The sequence below is a fragment of the Balaenoptera acutorostrata genome, chromosome 1 (genome assembly GCF_949987535.1).
Source record: "Balaenoptera acutorostrata chromosome 1, mBalAcu1.1, whole genome shotgun sequence".
NCBI lineage: Eukaryota > Metazoa > Chordata > Mammalia > Artiodactyla > Balaenopteridae > Balaenoptera > Balaenoptera acutorostrata.
In genome coordinates this window covers 175,700,799-175,723,240 of record NC_080064.1, presented here as the reverse complement: position 1 = coordinate 175,723,240, position 22,442 = coordinate 175,700,799, and the positions used below count along the sequence as shown (strand labels likewise).

The 22,442-nt window shown below is 50.3% G+C and overlaps 1 protein-coding gene across 3 annotated transcripts in view; it reads right to left on the bottom strand.

Moving 5' to 3' along the window:
• Positions 1-6,310: 6,310 nt before the first annotated feature.
• The window catches only part of RAB7B (RAB7B, member RAS oncogene family), a 38,540-nt gene continuing 22,408 nt past the window's right edge, over positions 6,311-22,442 (bottom strand). For 2 of the 3 annotated variants that reach the window (XM_057541069.1, XM_057541064.1), the window contains 4 exons: positions 15,159-16,448; positions 13,461-13,577; positions 12,585-12,643; positions 6,311-11,598 (listed from right to left, as the gene is read on the bottom strand). In XM_057541069.1, the coding sequence (XP_057397052.1) occupies positions 16,368-16,448 (81 nt within the window). In that variant the 3' untranslated portion in view covers positions 6,311-11,598; positions 12,585-12,643; positions 13,461-13,577; positions 15,159-16,367. Of the gene's footprint in view, positions 11,599-12,584; positions 12,644-13,460; positions 13,578-15,158; positions 16,449-19,871; positions 19,991-22,442 lie in introns of all 3 variants that reach the window. The other variant, XM_057541072.1, reaches the window with a different exon arrangement.

Here is a 22,442-nt window from a genome sequence, read left to right as displayed (position 1 = left end):
TTATGGATACTGAATTCAAACGTAATAATCAACTCGACATACTTGACATGCAGCACAGAGCCCAGGCTGCCAGGGAGGTGCTGAGGGCGTGGTGAGGGAGGACGAGCGTGCGGGAGGCAGCCTCGCTCTGAGCACCGTCAGGAGCGTCACCGAGTGCCCAGGACAACCCAGGAGCTGCTCCAAGGAGCCCTGAGACATCTCCATGACAGCCCACCACAACTGGGACACAGATCCAGGACACAAGTCTCTCCATACAGCCTTCATGAGGCCCCGAGAGGCGAGGCAACTTCCCTAAGATCACTGGACAGCTTATGACAGAGCCAAGACAAGGACTCCAAGCCCCATAATGACGTCCACCTTCCGGGTGAAGCTGCCAGGAGGCCTTTCTGAAGTGCAATCTCTTCCTCCTCTGGCTGAGGAGGGGGAGCCTCTAATCCCCTGTTGGCGCAGAGCTGTCCCCCTAAGGAATTGTCCCCTTGGAAAAATCCAGAGGCCACGAGCAGATGAGCCCAAGGACGAGTAAGCGCTGGGCTGTACGGACACGCCCTGGGTCGTCCCCGGGGGCACAGCCCTGGAGCAGGCAGGCCCCAGGGCTGGTCTGCTTGGCCTGAGGGTGTGGTCGGGAGGGAGAGAAATAAAAACACCCACCAGAGCCCACGTGGGAAAAAAGAGAAGCCAACGAAGCAGTCACCACCCTGCTGGAAAAGAACAAGCAGGACTGACCCAGGAATGCCCAGCTCTCTCCTCTAGAGCCCAGGGGTGAGACATTAGCATGAGGCTGGGTGGAGGGCAGCTCCAGATGCTGGAAGGGACTCAGGAAGGGGGTCCTGAGAGACCCAGTTAAAGAGAGACTGTACTGAGGACCCTGGGGCGCCAGGAACTCAGTGAGAGTAAAAGGCCAGAGACAGCCCAGAAGACACCCCTTCAGTCTGCATTGGTTTTCCTTGCAGTCACTTGGCTAAATACAGGGAATTTGCTGATTAATTCATGCAAGGGCCTGCCGATCACAGACTGCAGGGAAACACCTTCTTCTCCAGAGATGGTGAGAGACAGCGTGGAAAACCATCTTCTGGACTGGACTGAAATTGTGCCTGGGGTGGGCAGATGGGCCTTCAGGGGCTCAAGTTCAGGGTCCTGCAGACCCTTCCTCTCTGGTCCACAGCCCCGGAATTCTCTCTCTGCCTCGCTGGGAGGCTCGAACTGAATGGGCTATAATTTGAGTTTGGGCATGTTGGAAAAAAGTAAAGAAACTGTCCTCTTCTTCACCTTCATGGGGGGTGGAAGGAAGTGGGCAGGGTGGGTGGGGCATTTATAGGCCGGGGAGGGACAAAATGAAAGCACAGGTGGAAGAAAGAGCCCCAGCAAAGGTAGCATGCTTGGTGATTGTAGTTAATATCGAGCCATCCTGCATGATTAAAACACAGTGATGACACTGGGGTGGAGTCTGGAAAGATGGCTTGGGACCCATCCAAGGAGGCTCTTGGACACCGTGCTAAGAGTTTGACTATCATTCTGCTGGCAACAGGACACCACTGAGAGCTCTGAGAAGGAGCCAGAGTGATGCACTGTTGCTTTAGGAAGCAATTCCCGATGCAGGGGACAGAGAGGCAAGAGCTTGAAAGGAGAAGAATTAATTAGAGGCCTCTGCACCGGGACAGGCCAGGCGAGACAAGGGAATAGCCTGAATTCAAGCAGTGGGAAGGAAAGGGGGAAACAAGGAGGGAGTGAAAAGAGAACTGACAGGAATCAGTGATGGATCAGCTATGAGGATGAGTGAGAGGCAGGCGTCAAAGATGACTGAGCTTGGAGCCAGAATGGCTAGGTGATGACATTAAGTGACATCAAGGATTTGGGAGAGGGGGTGCGAATTAGGTATAAAGGGAGAAGAATGAGTTCATTTGGCAACATGGAGAACCTCAGGTGTCTTCAGGACAACCTTGTGGAGATCCCCAGAAGGCAGCTGGAAACTCAAGACCAAGTCAGAGGTAGTTGGGCTGGAGAAAGGATGGGGATCTGGGGGTTGACCTCATTAAAGGAGCCAGAGAAGGAGACTGAGAAGGAAAACAGGAGACATTGAGAAGGAAACCCTGAAGAATTCTGAGCAGGTAAAGGTGAGGACAGACAAATCCTCAGTAGCTAGCAATGGCGGGGGGAGAGTGGGGGGGACCTATGGGTAGGTAGCAGGAGTCAAAAAGGCAAAAACAAAAAAACTCTAGAACATTTTTTGTGAGAAAGTAAAGCCCCAGAGTGTACAAGGCCACTTCCACTCCCAGGACCTGTCTGGGAAAATAATAATTTCATAAGAGTAGTGAACAGGAAACATGCAAATATCCTGGATTATTCAAAATGGTTTATACATCTCAGGTTATTAAGACTGCATTCTTCAGATTAATTTACTCAGTGAATTCAAATGGAATCTTTTCATAACTTTATAATCATCGATGGCGTAAATATTTAAAAAAACCCACAGTTACTGTCAGCTCCATCCTTCAACGGCTCCAGCCAAAAATACTGTAATCATTCTCGACTCTTCCCTCCCAGTCATACCCCATACCTAACCCAACAGCAGATCCTATAAACTTTCCTCACCACCTCCACAGCTGCAAGGCTGGTCCAAGCCACAAAATGCCTGATATTTTGCGGGTACTCAAAAATCAAGGCTGAATGAACGAACCTCCAGCTTATGGGATCACCCTCCCCACCTTCTGAATCTCTGTCCACTGGCTCTATATTCAGCTCTGCCAACAAGGGGCGCCCCGAGCAGGTGAACCCGCTCCGCAATTATTCCTACAATTGTAAAACCTGCCCCCTTATGGTACAGCCTCCCCTTCCAGAGACACCAGCTTCTCAGAGGTCTGAGTTTCAGCTTGATGGGGTCTCTCTAAATTTCTGTGTTTTAATAATTCCAACCTCTTCCCTTTGTTCACTCAGCCCGACGCAGTAGCTTCCCACAGCTGTTACCTCCACGGTACCTTTAAGTACTCTTTTTATCCATTCAATTACTAGTTATAACTTTTTACCTAGATAACAATTTGCTGCGTTTCATTCTTTCTGTTCAAATAAATGTTATGGTTTCTGTCCCCCGATGGACCGTGGCAGATACAACTCACCCTTCAGGAGAACAACCCATAGCCTACAGCCTTCATACCTGGCCTTCGACCTGTAAATCAGGTGCTGAGAGTTGGGAAGGGCTCCAGCCCTCATGATCTAGGTAAGAGTGGAGGAAAGTCCTTGTTCACACTCTCTTCTGTTCCACAGACTTGCCTGAACTCCAAGATGCAGCTAGTGCCCTCATGGTTCCCTGTGCCTGTCTCCACCGCATGCTGAAGCCACTTGTTTTTACACGTCTCTCTCCTCAGACTATAGAGGCTTACCCACAGGAGGGATCCTACCTTATTCATGTAGCCCACTGGCCAGCATACCTCCCTGCACACAATAGGAGCTCAATAAGCTTGATGAGCCTAATAAACCTTTGATAATCCGATATTCCAACATGATATGAAAGCCACTTACTTGTTTTAATGTGCTATCCAATCTACTATAAATACACACACACACACAAAATTCTATGTGGCAGTAAAAACAAAATAGAAAAGAGAGAGAGAAAAAAATTAGTCTGCTTTAATCACCACAATGCAAAATGGGACTTACAGACAGGAAAACATGGCCAGTCCCCAGTGAGTCTCTCTCCTCATAATGTTTGGCTATAATTATGTTTGCATCATGTCTGCGTGTTATTATTTACATTTCCGTGTTGGTTGGTGTTTGTACAGTTGGCAGGGTTCCTGAGGAAGCTTTCCTTCTGAGGCCAGAGATGGCTGCATGTCTCCTGGAAGGGTTGCTGTGGTCCCCAAACAGCTGATCTCCTCCTCTGAGACCAGGAGGACCTGCCAGCCAGGCTTTCCTTCTGTCTCAATCCAAAATCTCCCCCTCTCTCTCTTTCCTCCTCCACCGCCCCCCACCCCCACCCCTGCTCCTCCGTCCCTCTCATTTCTGGGAGAGCATCTATTAGAATCACTTGTGAAATAGATAACGACCCCTTTATAGCTGCTAGTGCTTCCCCTGTGTAATTAGGAAGTGCATTGTTGTGTAATTCAGAAATTAATTAGTAGTAAATGTTTCAAGAACGCAGGTGGAAGCGGGAGGCCAGCTGCACTTCCTCGGCCAATCATCTGGATTGCTTTCAGCTCCAGGGGAATGTTTCTGGCCTCTCCCAGGGGCTTTCCGCGAGTTGGCCTTTTCTTCTTCACCCTGGGTGGTGGGGACACAGCTGCAGAAGCTACAGCTGGCTGCACATCAAGGTGCTTTGACCCAGTGCCGGGCAGCAGCCACAGAACATGGCTCTCAGCTGCCCAAAGAGCTCTGGGGGCGCTTCCAGCCCAGGGAGTGCAGGAAGTGGACGTTACCCAGCAACCTGAACCTCAGGACGCCAAGGATACTGCCCTCTCTGGGGAATAGCCTGAAATTCTTTCCCTCTGATATAGAAGGGCAAAGCACCCCAGGCAGGATCCTGGCACAGAAGACAGGAAGAAGCAAGGAAGGCAGTTGGCTGCTTCCTGGTCCAGCAGGTCCTGGGGGGATGCAGCGACGGCCTCAAAGTCACAGCCCAGGCTTTTCCAAACAGGCTGTTGTCTTTTCCTATGCTCTTCCCTCCTCTCATGCTGTTCCCTCCATCTGGAACACCTTTCCCTCTCACTTACTGGTGCCCGCACAATCCCTAGAATATAGCTGATGCATAATTAATATTTACCAAATGACTGAATGAAGTCCCAGCTGCCCAATCCCTACCCATCTTGCAGGAAACCTGCTCCCTTTCCTGAGACAGCATTAACCTCTCTCTCTTCTTGTGGCCTGTCTTTTCTGTACCTCTCTTCCAGCACTGATGTTACACTGTTTCAAATTGTGTTACTTGTGTAGGAGTCTGTCTCCCCCATTCGCCTGGAAGGTTCTGGGAGGCAGAGACCTCTGTTATTCACCCCTGCGCCACCCACCATCCCATCATCCCACCTCACCCCCCCCCCCCACACCTCCCAGGGCGAGCCCTGAGCCTGGCTTGTAGTCGGTGCTTAAGACGTTTCCTGATCGAATTACTGAGTAGAATTGAAGAGCATGGCTCCACGCCCTGAGAACCCGCCCCACTGCCCTCAGGAGGCTGAGGGCATTCCACTCCAGGTCTCCAGGAGTAGCTTAGGGGCCAAACAGAAGCCCCTCGTGCCCACTGGGTAAGCCCACTGTGCAAATCCACACATGGGTGTCTGTGAGGTTCTGGAACGGGCTCCCTGCCAATCCCTCCCAGAGCATAAGTAGAATAACTGTGACTACAGGAACATTTGGGCTTGAATTCCATCACCAGATAATGTCTCTCATCTCCTAATCTTCTCTTCCTTGCTGAATTCAATTCGATTCAACAAGCCGAAATTGAAGGCTTACACTATGCACAGAACCACAATACCTTCTAAATCCCAGAGAATTCCCATGTGCTTTCCTGTGTTTTTACTAACTGAGCCGTTCCCCTCTGTGAATATTCAGAGGCAGATCGCTGGTCTGCAGGCCTCCCCGGGGGGCTGGCGTCCTCAGGGCCAGGATGAGTACTGCCCCACCCCACTGGCTGAAAGGAGCCTTGAACCTCAGGGTCAGAGAACAAGGTGACCTGAACAAAAACCAGGTGTGGCCCAGAAGGGGAGGCTCCAGCTCAGATGGTTCTGGAGCCAACGGGCCACCAGCAGGCGATGCCACCGGCAAGGACGGGCGGGCTTGGATGGCAACCACAGTGGAGGGAAAACTAGACGCCCTTTTCCCAGATTCCCGTCCCTACAGACCATCCTGCCTGGTCCTGGGGAGAGGGAGGAAACCGGAGGGGATGGGCGCTCTGCATGAGATTTAATTAGACTGAGAAGCAGATAGAGCAGATTCATATCACCAATATTCTTTCTTAAAGCTGCAATTATGCATCAATCATTCAATACCCCCCAAAAATGGAAGAAGGCTGTAGATTAAAACCGGAAAAATGAGGACCCTGGTTGAATCCTCACTCAAATAAACCAACTGTAAAAGTATATTTTTAAGTCAATCAAGGAGATTTGAATATAGACTGGTTATTAGATGTGATTAAAGAATTATTGCTAATTTTGTTAAGTTGGATAATAGTATTGTGGCTGCGTAATAAAATGTCCTTTGCTGGAGATGCACAGTATAGGGTAAAATGTCATGATATCTGCAATGTACTTTCACAAAAACTTCTTCAGGAAAATTCTTCAGCAAAAATGATCAAACAGATATGGTAAAATATTAAAAATCATTCACTGTAATGGATAATACATGGGACTTCAGTATACAGTCCTTTTATTTATATGTTGTTGATATTTATTGATATATATATTGATTTTATATATTATTATTATATATCTTGATATTTATATATTGATAATGTATAAATATGTAAATGTGTACATAAACATATAAATGTATAACAATAAATAAATAATACATAAAATCATTTTAATAGAAATAAATTTATAAAATATAAGAATGTAGATATAACAAATATGAAAAAAGAAAAAGCAAGTTTCAGCAGATGGCAGTAAATTGCTGGGTCTCCACATGCCTGCACCCCTGGCTCTGCTCCAGAGTACAGCAGGGAGCTGGGAGAAGGACCATCAGCCTTCACAAGACCTTCATAACTCAGTGGCTGGGACAATATCCCCTGCCTCATTTCCATCCCCCATGAAGCCCTATGTTTAATCAACGGGTGAAGCAGACACAGGCCTCCCAAAATTGTAAGGAGTCAACATGTGTATTTACAGCTTGCAAACTCCAAATCATCACCCTCTCCCCCACTAGAAGATGGGCCCTCCTTCTCCACACAGCTGCCACTAGTAAGTGACTACTGCTATCCTTCCCAAAGACTGCAGCTCAGATATGACAGGTACGCGTCAGATAGGATCGAAGGCAGGTGGGATTCAGGACGCTTCTCTCCATCCTTGTCTGTATCACACAGATGGGCTCCACAGTCACCCTGTCTATAACATGGAGCTGAGGAGCAGGGCAAAGGTGGCAGGTAGGTGTCCCCGCACTAGGTCCTTCCTGACACTGTCTGTTCTGCAGTGCAGAGAGAGGTTGTCAGGGTGGGGGGGTGTCTTGGTTGTCCCCTGTCCAATTACGTGAACTCTCGAGGTCAACCCAGCCCGTCAATCAAAGGGAAGGGTTCATGTATGAAGGGAGATGTCGACCGGGGGGCTGGGATCCCCCGTGGAAGAAGAGCGGAGAAGCGTGGGCTGGGGGGTGGGGTTTGGCCGTGTCCTGGAGCCACAGAGGAAGCAATGACAGGATCAGGGCCTGCGGGAAACTGGAACATCGAAAGCTGAAAAGATGCTGGGCATCTGAGAGGCTGCGCAGCGTGAGGCTTGGAGTGAGAGGCAAGAAGTCAGCCTAGGTGGCAGAGTGAGAACAGCTGATGCAGGACTTTGTACTGTGCCCCGCTGCCCCAGCCCGGAGGAGCGGCTGGCTTCAGGGAGGCGGTGAGGAACGGAGGGGAGCCCCGAGCAGGGCGGGGGCCTCCGCCAGCTGCGCCCCGGGCAGGACGCACAGGATGCCATGCGACCCGGTGCTGTCGGGACCTTGGTGGGAAGAGACCCCTGCTGCGTGTGGCAGGGCCACCGGCTTCTCCCAGCCCTGCTCAATGCTGCTTCTGCGATTGTGCATAACTACCGAGACCCCTGCTTGGGCCGGTGACGTGAGCAGAAAGCTAATAATGCGTGACTCGAAGCTCTCACGGGAAAGGGGACTTGCTAGAGGTGGCCTTGCTGGTGTGGAATTACCCAGAATATTCGATACCCCCTGACCACCTCCTGCCGTGGTGTCAGGTTCCATGCTCCCGGAGGTCTCAGTTGAGTCTGGGGGCGGCATGGTGGCGTGTGTGTCCTTACGTTGACTAGTGAGGAAACAAGCTCGGCCTTTAAGAGAAGTGGCGGGGCTCTGCAGGCGAGGGAGGATGGCGAGGAACAGAAGGAGGCTCACCCTGACCCCCACCGCTGCCTCAAGCCTCCTGCCGAGCTGCTTCACTCTCCTTCCGGAAAGTGGGGAACCCGAGAGCCGCCACAGACTCTCTGCACGAATCAAAGACCCGCCGACACGGGAGGCGGCCCTCTGGAGGCAATAACTCCCTGTGCTCCTGGCATGGGGGTGGGGAGGAGCCTGGGGAGGGAGCGGCTCAGCAGGGGACCCCGCAGGGGACACAGCTTCTCCTTCTCGCCATCCCCCGCTCCAGCCCTTCACCCGCCCACGGAGGCTGGCTGTAACGCATCCAAACATCAGCACTTCCCCTCTGGGGCTGCCGGGAATTGCAGTGAGGGACCACTGCAAACCCATCCTCTCTACTGGGAAAACAAAGTGGGGCCCAAATGCTACAGTACCTCCTCATTTGCAAAGGAAAGGACACGGGTTTCGTTCATTGAGCACCTGCTCTGTGCCAGGCACTGTTCCAGGCTCTGGGGGAATCAGGAACACTCTGCATTCACAGACTGTCCACAGGAACAGGGAAGACGTGAAACACGTGAACGCAATAACGTGGGGAGGGCTCGGCCGGGGAAGCGCAGGAGCCTCCCTGGGGGATCCGCGCCGAGGCGCCACCATCCAGCAGGGGCTGATCTTGCCTGAGATGCAGCCACATAGAGGGGCGATGAAGAGGCCACACCAAAAAGCAGCACCTCTGCTGCCTTAATTCAGGGGGCAGAAAGGAGCATACTGCAAACTCTCAGGTGTTTAAGAGGAAAACTATGCAGTGTTAAGATCCTTAGCTGGCCTCACACGCTGTACTGGTAAGAAGTCCCCAGAACAACACTTCCCTGAGACTGGGACCCCCAAAGCAAATCCATTTTGTAACTAAGCTGTTTTTTGTTTTTTTTTTTTGTTTGGTTTGGTTTTTTTGCTTACCAGACTATTCCCTGAAGTAGCTTGTAGGCCTGAAAAATAAAACTACCTGTTGCCAGCTGATTATAACACAGTCCTTTCAATTTAGGCAGCCACGCTATATTCGAAATGTAAAGGAGAACTGCTTTGTAGTACTTTATTTTTAAACAATGGTGTGGGTCAGGGACTTGTACCCGGCTAGTGAGCATCAGACTAACACCACCTGGGCCGACAGGGGCAGGCTGGGTGGTATCCCCAGGCAGCCTGAGGGCAGCTGGACATACACCTGCTGGGTCCTGCTGATGACCCAGGTGATGAAAGCTCCCTCATACTTCTGACTACATGTGGAAGGACCTCTTTACTTCTGGGACCCACAGGCTGCCAAACAAATATAGCTCCTTCTCCACCCTCCAATGACTGAACTTTCCCTGCAGGGGCGCCGTCCCAGAGCCTCTCCCGGAGGGGTGAGATCCCAGAGCTCCCACAGCCCCCTTCAGTTAAGGGCCTACCCCTTCCCCCCGCTGGGCCTTGGGAGAGTTGAAGACAGCATTAAAGCTGACTGGTGTTCAGTCAGAATGGCCATCAACAAAAAGTCTACAAATAATAAATGCTAGAGAGGGTGTGGAGAAAAGGGAATCTTTTTACACTGGGAATGTAAATTGGTGCAGCCACTATGGAAAACAGTATGAAAGATCCTTTAAAAACTAAAAATAGAGCCACCATATGATCCAGCAACCCCACTCCCGGATATATATCCAGGGAAAAAAAAGAAAACACTAATTCAAAAAGATCCATGCACCCCAATGTTCATAGCAGCACTGTTTACAATAGCCAAGACATGGAAACAAACTAAGTGTCCACCAATAGATGAATGGATAAAGAAGATGTGGTTTATATATATATATATATATATATATACACAATGGAATACTGCTCAGCCATAAAAAGAACAAAATAATGCCATTTGCAGCCACATGGATACAATCAGAGATTATCATACTGAGTGAAGTAAGTCAGAAAGAGAAAGACAAATACCATATGATATCACTTACATTTGGAGTCTAAAATATGACACAAATGAACCTATTTACAAAGCAGATACAGACTCCCAGACATAGAGAACAGACTTGAGGTTGCCAAGGGTGAGGAAGGGGGGAGGGATGGATTGGGAGATTGAAGTTAGCAGATGCAAACTATTATATATAGAATGGATAAACAAAAAGGTCCTACTGTTTAGCACAGGGAACTATATTCAATATCTTGTAATAACCTATAATGGAAAATAATCTGAAAAAATATATATATATATAACTAAATCACTTTGCTCTACACATGAAACTAACACAATATTGTAAATCAACTATACTTCAAAAAAAAAAAAGCTGATGGCTGTTATACCATACTTATAAATCATGTTCCTATAAGGAACATTCATCCAGCTCTACTTCTGGAGGTCAAAAATTAATCCTTAATCAGACTAATAGAGAGGCCAAGGCATAAATGTGTGTTTTCTCTCCAGTAGGTCACAGCTATGGGCTGAATGGTTGTATCCCCTTCAAATTCATACGTTGAAACCCCACCCCCTAACGTGGTAGTATCAGGAGGTGGGACCTGGGGGGCTAATTAGGGTTAGATAAGGTCATGAGGGTGGGCCCCTCATGAATGGGATTAGCGTTCTTCCAAGAATCATGAGAGAGCTTGCTTCCCCTCTGCTCTCCACCCTGTGAGGACACAATGAGAAGTCTATAGTCTGAGAGAGATCTCCAGAACCCAACTATGCTGCTCTGATCTCGGACTTCTAGCCTCCAGAACTGTGAGAAAATGTGTCTGTTTTTTATAAGCCACCTGGTCTCTGGTATTTGCTCAGACAGCCCAAACTGACTAAGACACTCATCTTCCTGTACACTTCATTTCCAACATCTGCGTATGAGAGTCAGCTCTGTCTCCAACTACCCATTAGGACACTAGGCTATGGCACCTATTTTCTTACCAACAACAAAGATCGCTGTGTTCCGCCATGAGCAAAACTAACCTGAACTGCATTTCCCCTCAAGCTATTTGTCAGGTAAGAATTCCCCTCAGCAAGAATTTTCCTATCCTTTCCTTTCCTTTAGCCCATGCTGACCTGCAGTATAGCAATTTCTCCCGTCTGCGTGTGAGGAAGAAAGGCCTCTCCCCCCAGCAGACCCTCCCTGCGCCCTCCTCGGAAGGGCGGGAGCAGCTCCTTTCCTGAAGGCAGTCCCCGGAGGCAGTTTAATCTATAGCAGGCCTTTCCTCCAAGAAATTCACCCACATTTCCCATCTTTCAGCAGCTTTGGGCTGCATCATTGCTCAAGAACATCTTTTCTAAAGCAGGAACACCCCAGGGCACCCCCCAGATTACATATCACTAGAGGAAGGCAGAAACCATTTTGGCTCACAACTTTAATTAATTTCTGTCTCTCCATTGTGCTCTGGGATCAGCTTAAATGCTGCTGAAAGAGATCTCGGGCTCCCGGGACTGCTCCAGTGGGACAGGCCAGGATCTCAGGGAACAACAAATGGCAAGGAAGAGGTGAATAACCAGTGAATGCTCCCCTGAGGATAAATGTTCACAAAACTGTAAAGAAAGGGAGAAAAGAGGCAGGCAGGCTGGCAGGGAGCGTCACTGATGTCCAGAACCCTGGGTCAGACCAACACACAGCACAGCCACTGCAAAAGAAGGAGATCGGGGTGAGCTCAGGGGTCCTCAGGAGCTGGTGTGACTGCACCAGAGGCACTCTCCTGCCTCACGTGGTATGACTTGCTCTAGCTGTGTCCTCCAGTAAGTGCCTTGCTCAGCAGGAGGAAGCAAGGAAGGCCTTAACTAGGTCACTACCCTCTGAGCCAGAGCCCCATGGAAAAGTGACTTAGGAAAAGCTTAGCCCCAAAGGGACTTCCAAAAGTTTCAGGTTCAACACTATTGAGCGGGTGTTTGTAGACATCCACAGACATGCTTCCAGGAAGGCCTTCCCTAGATCACTGAAAGGGGTCAATGACATTCCCATTCTAGAGAAGAAAAGAAGTGGTTGTACCCAGACAGTTAGGCAGGGCCAGGAATAACCTGATGCTCTAGTTCCTCTGCCTGAGAAGCAGGTCAAGGGCAATGCCTCCTGGCCTGGCCCCTCAGGACATGCCCACACCTGCATCCCCACAGGTCAATAAAGGCCCTGCTGCATAGGCTGCAGCCCTCCACAGGGGAAGGGCACGACGTTGTCAGCGTAAGACATTATGGGCTTTGTACACAGTAATTTACACCCATTTATTTTGCATCTGCACTCTACCTTGTTGCAATTTAATTCTTTGTTTCTGATATCCTTCTATACGTCAATCAAAGATGCCTGGTCCTAAAAGTTAGGCACTTTAAATTGTACCTACCACCCACAATTCCATCCAAATTAATAAGAGCTTGCATCCTTGAAATGATTTGAAATGTAACTGTCGCTTTACCTTTAAAACAACAACAATAATAATAATTATAAATAAAAATATTTGAAAGATTGATGACAATCACACTCCTCCTGGCAATGCCTGCCATAGAACATGCGTTGTATCCGCGTGGAAATAAGACAAGTCAGTGTGAATTAACAGCGCTCGGCATCAATACCATCCAAGAATGTTCAAGTACCATCAGCAAGCAGTTTATCAAAACCATTTACCTCTGCCAGAGAGAGCCGGACAATGCCATTCTGGTCCTTGTCCAGAAGGCTGAACAGTTCTAGAATGCCAGAGAAGGAATGAAATCAGATGGGGATGTTCCTGGACTTTGGAACAGCCGGGGAGCCATCTCTGTCCACCCCACCTGGTACCTTCCCCTGGCCCCTGCACCCTTCCCAGCTCCCACTCAGCTTCAGGTACCCCGAAAAGCTAGATCTGGATCCAGAGCCCAGGGTGAGGGTTTTAGACAGCAGATGTCCCCCTGCCGAATTAGACAAACTTCCAGATGTGAGCAGAGAAGGTCCTTTTGCCATCTCCCCCCTCAGAAGCTGTAGAAACTTGCAATTCTTTCAACAGAGGTAGGGGATGGGGTCGTGGAACAGAGGTGGTTGCCCCATTTGTGGGTAATCCAGTCACTGAGCTTTCCCCGTTGAATTTACACTTCCCAGCCCTCACTGGAAGGAAAACTCCCTCCCTTAATATGATACCTTAGCATGAGCCCAAGGGGGCACTAGACCATCTATAGGCTTCCAGAAGGGGACCCCTCTTCCCTCCCTGGGAGGTGACACACGCTCTCAATATGATCCCCATGGAGGCATAGATGTTAAAAGCCATTTAAGGACTGTTGCTGGGACTCATTCATTTGGCCCAGTGACTGCATGTAGTAGGTGCACAACAATCTTTTTAAATCTCCCAGAGGAGGCAGCACCTTAGGCGTGGCCAGCTTGGGCTTCCTCAGCCTCTTTAGTTTCTGCTTCCCCTCCCCCAAGGATGCCACAATTTCTGAAGCCTGTCTGGTTCCGCTTGCTGGCCCTGCCCCCTGCCCCTCTCCGCACCTCAGGAGAAATGAGATAGGGTTAAAGGAGAGAGTGACTCACTGAAGAGGGTCTCCAGGCGGATCATACAAGCAAGGAAGCTGTCAAAGTCGATGCCAAGTTTGCTGCATGCATACTGCATGGTGATGGTCTGCTGTACCTGGTTGTTGAGGGTGAAACCTACGGGCAGAGGGGGGCCAAGGTTATAGGTGCAGTGGGGGGCTCGGCCCTGTCTACAGCAGAAGTCAGGGCTGATTCAGGCCTGACTCTGCCCCCTACAAAAGATACCAGAAGGGTCTGGTCATCCAATCAGTCTCCTTATAGATAATCCTCAACAGGATGAGCCTTCTCCCTGATCCAAGAATAAGACCTGTAGCTCCAGCACTAACTCAGCTGTGCATCACATTGGCCACAGCAAGAAAAAACAGGGAAGGTGAGGGGACGGCCTCTCCTGCCCATCCCGTTCACAGCCCCGTCCACTGTGATTGCTGTCACCTTCCCAGTAACAGGCAAAGTCCTTGGAAAAAGTCTAAAGAATCCAGCAACATTCCCTCCTCCCCCCGCCTGAGTGAGCCAGAGCCCCCGAAGCAGCTGCTCCTTTAACCCCGTCCTGTGTGAGCGAAGAACAGACGCCCTCAGGCCACCTACATGCAGAGGTGGGTCCAAATCCAAAGCTGAACCCCGGGAGCTGTGCAAACAAAGAAGAGAAAGGGAAATCTCTCCCAGCAGCCTCAGGAGCAGCGGATTAAAGTTCCACAAACAACTTGATGTACCTGCATCTGTGGAATACCTGAATAGACAACAAATCATCCCAAATTGAGGAGGTGGACTTTGGGAGCAACGATATATATATATTTTTTACCGTCTTCTCTTTTTGTGAGTGTGTATGTGTATGCTTCTGTGTGTGATTTTGTCTGTACAGCTTTGCTTTTACCATTTGTCCTAGGGGTTCTGTCTGTTTGGTTTTTTTTTTTTTTTTTTTTTTTTTTTAGTATAGTTTTCAGCACTTGTTATCATTGGTGGATTGTTTTTTGGTTTGGTTGTTCTCTTATTTCTTTCTTTCTTTTTTTTTAATTACTTTAAAAAAATTTTTTAATTATTTTTGTTTCTAATTTTAATTATTTTATTTTATCTTTTTCTTTCCTTCTTTCTTTTTTTCCCCCTTTTATTCTGAGCTGTGTGGACGACAGGCTCCTGGTGCTCCAACCAGGTGTCAGGGCTGTGCCTCTGAGGTGGGAGAGCCAAGTTCAGGACATTGGTCCACCAGAGACCTCCCAGCTCCATGTAATATCAAACGGCAAAAATCTCCCAGAGATCTCCATCTCAACGTCAAGACCCAACTCCACTCAACGACCAGCAAGCTACAGTGCAGCACACCCTATGCCAAACAACTAGCAAGACAGGAACACAACCCCACCCATTAGCAGAGAGGCTGCCTAAAATCATAATAAGGTCACAGACACCCCAAAACACACCACCAGATGTGGACCTGCCCACCAGAAAGACAAGATTCAGCCTCATCCACCAGAACACAAGCACTAGTCCCCTCCACCAGGAAGCCTACACAACCCACTGAACCAACTTTAGCCACTGGGGCCAGACACCAAAAACAACAGGAACTACGAACCTGCAGCCTGCAAAAAGGAGACCCCAAACACAGTAACTTAAGCAAAATGAGAAGACAAAGAAATACACAGCAGATGAAGGAGCAAGGTAAAAACCCACCAGATCTAATAAATGAAGAGGAAATAGGCAGTTTACCTGAAAAATAATTCAGAATAATGACAGTAAAGATGATCCAAAATCTTGAGTCCTCAGATAAATTAATCTTTTCACTGTTCCTGGAACACAAGTTTGTCCTCGATCTGGGGCCTTTGTCCTTGATGCAACCTCTCCTCAGAATGTTCTTTGTCAAGTTCAGGTGGCAGCCCCTTTCTCATTCTCTAGCCTTTGAGCCAATGTCACCTCCCCAGGGAAGCCTTCATGGACTACTTCGTCTGAAACAGCACCCAACTGTCCCTCTCTATCCCATTACCTTGTTTCACTTTGTTCAAGCACTTACCTGCTATTTGAAAATACCTGTTTAAATTCTGTGTTTCCTGCCTCTCTCCCTCGCCAGAATGTCGGATCCAGGAGAGCAAGGTTGGTTACATTTGTCACTGGACCTCAATGCATTGTACATAGTAGATACTCAAAAATACTTGTTGAAAGAATAGTAAATGTATCTCAACAAGAGCAACTGAGATTCAAGCAGAGGTTCTGGTCCTCAAAACCACACTGATGTGGGCAGGGCACATGTGACTCCCATTTGACAGATGAATAAGCTGAAGCTCAAAGAGAGTTATGGGAGTTGCCTGAGCACCAGCAGGGAGAAATGCACCAGTCCCCGGTGGGTTTTTCCTGCGCTCCCTCAGTCCTGCATTCTGGAGGGGACAAACGGGAGTGTCCCCGGTCTGAACAGCTGCTGCCAGGGGTTGAGGTAGACCCTCACTCCCTGGCCCCGGTTACGAGGGAGCCTGAGCTGTACCCTTGTCCAAAGCTGTGCTGTGGCTCTTGGGGGGGTGTGGTGGTTGGGCTGAGGAAGGCCAGTCCGTAGGAGAATATAACAGGACTCCAGAGAGAGCGGCCTGTCTGCAGAGATGTGCGTTCTGGAGCAGGGGTGTGGCTGGGAAGGGCGTGTGGCAAGAAAGCTGGAGTCCACGAGGGAATCGTGACTCCTCTGGGGTTTGGCTGTGGCATCCGGGGTTTCATCCAGGCTCAAGGGCCCAGCCCCGGCCTCTCTACACTCAGCCTGAGGCAGGGCCGCCCTCTGGTTCTGGGTCCCGCGCAGATGTGAGGGATTCAGGGCTCTGGCCGCAGAGCCTGGACTGCCATCTGAGCTTCGGCGGGCAGTGGGGCTGTTGGGGGCCCAGGATGACCAGGCCTTGCGCATGCTCTGTCCCTGGGTGTGCAGAGCGGGAGTCTGGAAGGTCAGCAGCAGCTGCTCTTGGACTGGCCTTCTGGTGAGAGCTTGATGGAGTCTGTGAGGTAATTCTCTAAGACGCTTCGATACTGGAGAAGGAAAAGAGGAGTCAGCGTTTGCATCCTGGCAGGCAGAGCCCCACCTGCCCTCTATTTCTTAATGGCCAATGGTGGTCGGGCTTTCTGTTCCCCCACTTTGTGCAGCTGGGAAACTGAGGCCCAGGGGAGGAAGTCTTCCCTGCCCCCTCCTTCCTCACCTCCTCCTCCAGCTCCTTCCCAGGAGCCCAGAGCAGGTGGGCGGCTGCATTAGAGGCCCAGGTCTCCTGACCTCCAGCCAGGTCCCGTAAATTGCCATTCTCCAGAGGGGACAACTGAGGTGACGTTTGCCCTCAGGCAGAGATGATGACGGCCCACTCCTCATTTCTGCAGGAAACCTCTCCCTGCAAACGTCCCCACACCCCAACCTTCTCTCACCATGCCCACCTCTCAACCTCCCACCATTCTCTGAACTTCCCATGTCCAGGGAGCCCTCCCTAAAATAGACTCGATGTTTCTACTGGGCCTTTTTGCTTCTTTGCCCACCCTCCCAAAGTCTCCTGTCCCAATGATGTCCAGAGAAAGCCCCTTCTCAATCTAGCAAGCCACTCCCCACCCCGCTGGCCACTCCTCACCTATGACCCACCCAGCTTGGTTCAAGGGTGAGGGCGGGGGAGGGCATCCTTCCTCAAGGAGATGGGTTCTACACACTGAAGGGTCTCTTCTTCGAGGGATCACTTTCCTTGGCCAAGGCTCCCCCCAGTCTCCGAGCTCCCAGCCTTCATGTTCTCCCGGCAGCTGGTGGTGTGTGTGAGGGTGAGTGGGTAAGTGGACACGCTGGTGTAGACCTGAGCTGGACAGAGCCCCCTGTGGGGCTGCCTGTCTCAAGTGCCCCTCTGAGGGGACAATTTCCAGAAGAGCGGTTGGGCCTGCACTGATTTTTTTCTCCTCCATGGCTCCTGGGCTCCGGCCATGGTGCCCAGCTGGTGAATGTCAACCAAACCCTTAGTGCCGGTGACTCTGGACCCCAGGAGGCTGTGTCAGACCTGCCTGTGTCACCCTCATGATGGTCACCCCCCAAGACACATGAGAAGGTCCCCTGATGGCCCATCACTCGCTGCCACCACCAGACAGTGAGCAGTAGGTTAGCCTGACAGCACAGAGCTCAGGGCACCGGGCCTGGGACCCAGCCCTTCTTCCCACTGTTTGCTTCTTGAAGAGCCCCCATTTCTCACCCACTGCCTGGTAGGGTGTCCGGGCCAGCAGAGCACCAGCTACCCTTAGTCAGCCTGGATGATGGGCCTTGAGTAGCCCTCAGCAAATTCTTTGGCGCTATTAGAATTTTATTTGTGTTATATATATATATATATATATATATATATATATATATTTGCATTAGGAAAGATTAGTGTTGGGGAGTGGGGGGCAGTGTCTCCCAATGAAAGCCTGGCCCTCTGGGGATGTCTCCACACCCCAGTTCCATCTTCCCCTGCGCTGGGGAGGATCCTAGCCCACTGCTTGGCGACCTGGCCCCACGCACCACAGGCCTTCCCCAGCCCTTCACCCTGAAGGAGCAGAGTCCTTCCCTGAGGTGCCTGAGGCTCCTTCCCCCAGCACTGCCCAGGTCTGCTGTGCGGGCTCGGGGCTGCACCGCCCGGGACACCATCCAGTCCTCCAGTTGGCCCCATCTGCAGGGCCCGCTCACTCCCCTGAGCTGGTTGTAGTTAAAATCCTGACCCTTCTGAGCCTCACAGGGAGGGACAAGGAGAAGCAGAGCATTACTGTTTAAGTCCCGTTTTAAGCTGACTGATCCACTTCTCCCAGAAAGACAGGCTTTTGAAAAGATTCTCTGATTTTTGTACTTTCCTGGTCCCCGTCTCACCATAAACATCAAAGAGACCTTGCCTGGGATCAGGAACTTTCCTAGCTGGGTCTTTTGGACCCAGGGGGCAGGGCCTGTTGATTCATCACCCCTGGGTATGCCTCACCCTCACATCCACAGAAGGCCCAGCTGGGATCATGAACAGAGCCCGTGACTTGTCCTCGATGCCAGCCTTTGGGAGGGAGAGTCTAAGCTGAGGGCTTTCTGAGTTGCTTTGCACTTTATCCGAGGAACAAACAGTGCTGCCTTTGAAGGTGTGAGAAATGCCCTCGTTCATTACACCGGCAAAGCCTGAGGTCTTCATGCCAGCTCTCTTCACCCAATAATAGTCACATCCTCCCCAGGTCCAAGTCAGCTCTGAGCTCTTCCCATTTACGACATCATTTCACTCGATAATGGCATCATCTCGCTCCTCAGGTTTCCTGCAAACCTTCCAAGTCACTGGCAGTCCATAATTAGATTTCCTGTGTAATTCTTTTCTCCAGACCCCAGTCGTCTTAGCAAGTATGTGCATGTCTAACTATAAAGTAACACCATAGTATCCTAATGCATCATTTCAGTGGGGATGTGACTGTGGGAGTCTGTCTCTCCAAGCCTGGTCACCTCATAGCCCTGACTTTAGATCCTACATCCTGACGACTTCATAAAAGTCCTATAATTTCACTAAGCTTACCTGCCTGTCAGCCTGCTTCCCTCCCGGATATGGCAAGTTTGTCTTTCTCTAATTAATCCAAAAGGAACTGGGTTTCCATGCTGCAGCTCATGCCGGGCCTGACCAGCCCCAGCAAGGTTGGTATTGCCAACTTGGTAGAGCAAAATCCCGTCATCCCAAATCCCCCAAAGCAGGTGGGTGTCCCTTCTTTGATTATGAGGGCATTCTTAGTCATATTTTGGAATAACTAAATACCCTAATCCTTGAAGGTGGCCAGATTGGGAAACTAAAGTAACTAACTACCTTCTCTCCTTTCAAAATGTAAACCGAGTATCTCTTCTGGTGGTCTACCTGTAAGCTGCTGTTTCCATCCAGAGCTCACGGCAGAACTCAGACATTCCAAGGAACCTCAAGGAACCCCAAATGCCATGTGCTCCATTGCCTCCTCCTCTTGGGACGCTTTTGCTTTCCCCTCTCTTTTCTATCTTGGTCTATAGCATCACTAATCAATCATCCCTCCGTTTGCCAAGCTAGAAACCTCGGTATCAATCTCAACAGCTCCTGATTCCTTCTCTCCTACATTTGATAATCATCAACCCCTGATGGTTCTCCCTCCAAAGTCTCTTTAATCTATACCATCCTTGCCATCTTCATCTTCTCATGTCCGGACCTTCTGAACCACACATCAAGCCCATCCTCCCTGCAGCATGAAACTTCCCTGCTGAAAGCCCTTAGCCATAGCTTTCATTTAAAAATAGCTACCTTTTATTTAATGCCTTCTCTGTGCTACCATGTTATTTTATTTAGCCCTGGCAACAACCCTATGAAGAAGATACTATTACTTGTACTTTAAAGGGAAGGAAGTGATGGCTTAGGGGAGGCTGTATGACTTGTCAGGGACACAGTGAGTAAGAGGTAGAGCCAGGATTTAAGCCAGACTCACCCGGCTTCAGAGCCCAGCTCTTCCCACCCCAGGCTGCGGCTCCCTCCTTATTCTAGCAGCACCTCTCACGTCTTCCTCTCCAAATACTCTGGGCTGGTGTGAATGAGCACATGACCTTCCTGGGAAGGAGGGGAGAGGTACTTGTAGGAAATGTCCCTGAAAACTCCTGTTTGATTTTAAAGTATAGATTTGGAAACTCCAGTTTCACCTTAAAAATCCATGTGAGAATTTACATTCTGTGCTCTAGTAATTATGTTTATTTTAGGGTGACATGTTTCTCTTCCAGATTTCTGAATAATAGAGACCTTGCTGGAAGATGCGCCCTGCCGGCCTCCAGGTCCCGACTGGGCCCCTGTGTGCCCTGGGAGTCTGGCAGCGGGTCTAGAGGTCATGGGCCTACAGCATGAAGTCCAAGGTCTGGTTGGGGCTCACGAGGCCTTCATGGTCTGGTGCTGTTGGCCTTGAGAGCCCCATCGCTCACCTCGGCCCAGCGGCCCCACTTCCCTCCATGCCACGGTTCTTCCTCTTACAGACGGAGCCCACAGTGGTCCCTCACATGAGCACTGTGGACTCACGCCTGGGCCTCTGCGACGCCCTTCTCTCCGCCCTTCTGCGGCTCTCGCTCATGCCTTCAACGGCCTACCATGTCCCCCATGCAAACTGCATATGACCTTTCAACCTCCAACTCACACGCCACCTCTCTGGGCAGGCATCCTTGCCCACCCTCGCCACCAGCACCTCTGAGCCACCTCGATGCCTTGGCCATGTCCCTTCCCCGCCCCGGCCCATGGCACTTACCTCACTCCATGACAGTCTATTTGTTTTCTTTTTTGTTTTGTAAATCTGTATTTTTTGTCTTTTCCATTATGGCCTATTACAGGATATTGAATATAGTTCCCTGTGCCAGACAATAAGACCTTGGTGTTTCTCCATTCTATACATACTAGTTTGCATCTGCTAACCCCGAACTCCCAGTCCTTCCCCCCCCTCCCCCCTCCCCCCGCTTGGCAACCACAAGTCTGTTCTCTCTGCATGACCTCCTATTTCGGATGCCTTACTCCTTTACCTGACCGTGGGGCCACTGAGGTCCACATCTCCAGCCCTAGCCTGACAACTCAAGAATGTTTATGGGATGGCATTATTTCCATCTTATGAGGAAATTGAGGCTCAGAAAAGTCATATGTCTTGCCCAGGGGTCCACTTGAAAGCATGTGGGCGGGATCAAACCCAGGTCAGTCTGACTGCAGGTATCACACCCGTGACCGCCAAACTTCTCATCAGTAAATTTCCCCCATCATTGTGAGGGACTGACATGGGGTCGCCAATCCATTCTTTTGCCAAGTAAGGACAATGGAAAAAAAAACAAGCAGACAAACTACCATCCACTAACATCACTGTGTCATAAAAGTGACACAGCAGGAAGGACATAGTTTCAAGAATGAAGGACACTCCTTCTCCAGAAAGGACAGAGGCTAACTACGCACAGACACTGGCTGGCTGTGGGCTGACGGAGCTTCCCTGCGACTAAGCACTTGGCGATCACTGCCCTGTGTTCGTGGAGGCTCAGTGATCACGCGTCACGCTACGAGGTCAAACAGCATCCCTCACCTTCCAGGGGACGGCATGAGCAGGCACGTCTGTGTTACTGACTGTGTGATAGAGCAGCACTTCTTGACCATGTGCTGGAGAGAGCCGCCCCTCTGCTTCCTTTTAACATGACACAGTGAGGGCTGGGGGCCAGGAGGGGAAGCATTAATAATAGCGCATGGGGGCAAACTCTGAGATTAAGGCAATGGGGTGTAAGGATGGCAAGCTCGAGCCCTCTCCCTGGGCAGCTGCTAGGGGTGGCTGCTGTCCCTCTCCGTTGTGGACAACCCGCAGGGCAGGGCCAGGCAGACCCTGTGACAGCAGGCCCTTCCACAGAGGGGAGCCCTCCGATTGCCCATCCTCATTCGCTCCTTTCCTCAATTCAGAATCACTGCCGTGATGACCTTCTCCCCATTTCTAAGAAGCCCACCTTGATTGCATATGGCAGAATAATGAAACTTGCTGAGCCCCTCCCCGTGCCAATCTCTCACGGACACTCTTCAGAGTTTCTGAACTCTATATCAGAATGGCATTAAAACCCTGCTAATACTTCCAGGTGGCCTTCCCTGGTCTTCCTCTTCTCTCTCTCCCCTGCAGTGTGGGCTGTGTGTCCCTCCTCTGGGGCCCCATCACCAGTCCTTGCCCACCATACAGAGCCTGCCCGGCAGCCACTCCTGGGCCGATCTGTCTCCCTTACGAGAGCAAGGGACCCCGGAGCCCTGGATGGGACCTGACACACGTGACATACTCAACACATGCTTGTTGAGAGACTACACCAAGTGGTCTACATCTAGCCATCATTTTGATTGGAGGATGACAGCAACTCCCGCAGGCTTCATTATTCCACTTGGACCAATACTTGGCACCTTGGGGCTTCTCTCCCATCAGTGGGGACTGAACTAGAGCATTACTTCTCAAACTCTTACTAAATTAGAGTCTCCAGGGGTGAGGTATAGAACTGTTATTTTTTAGAAACTCCACAAA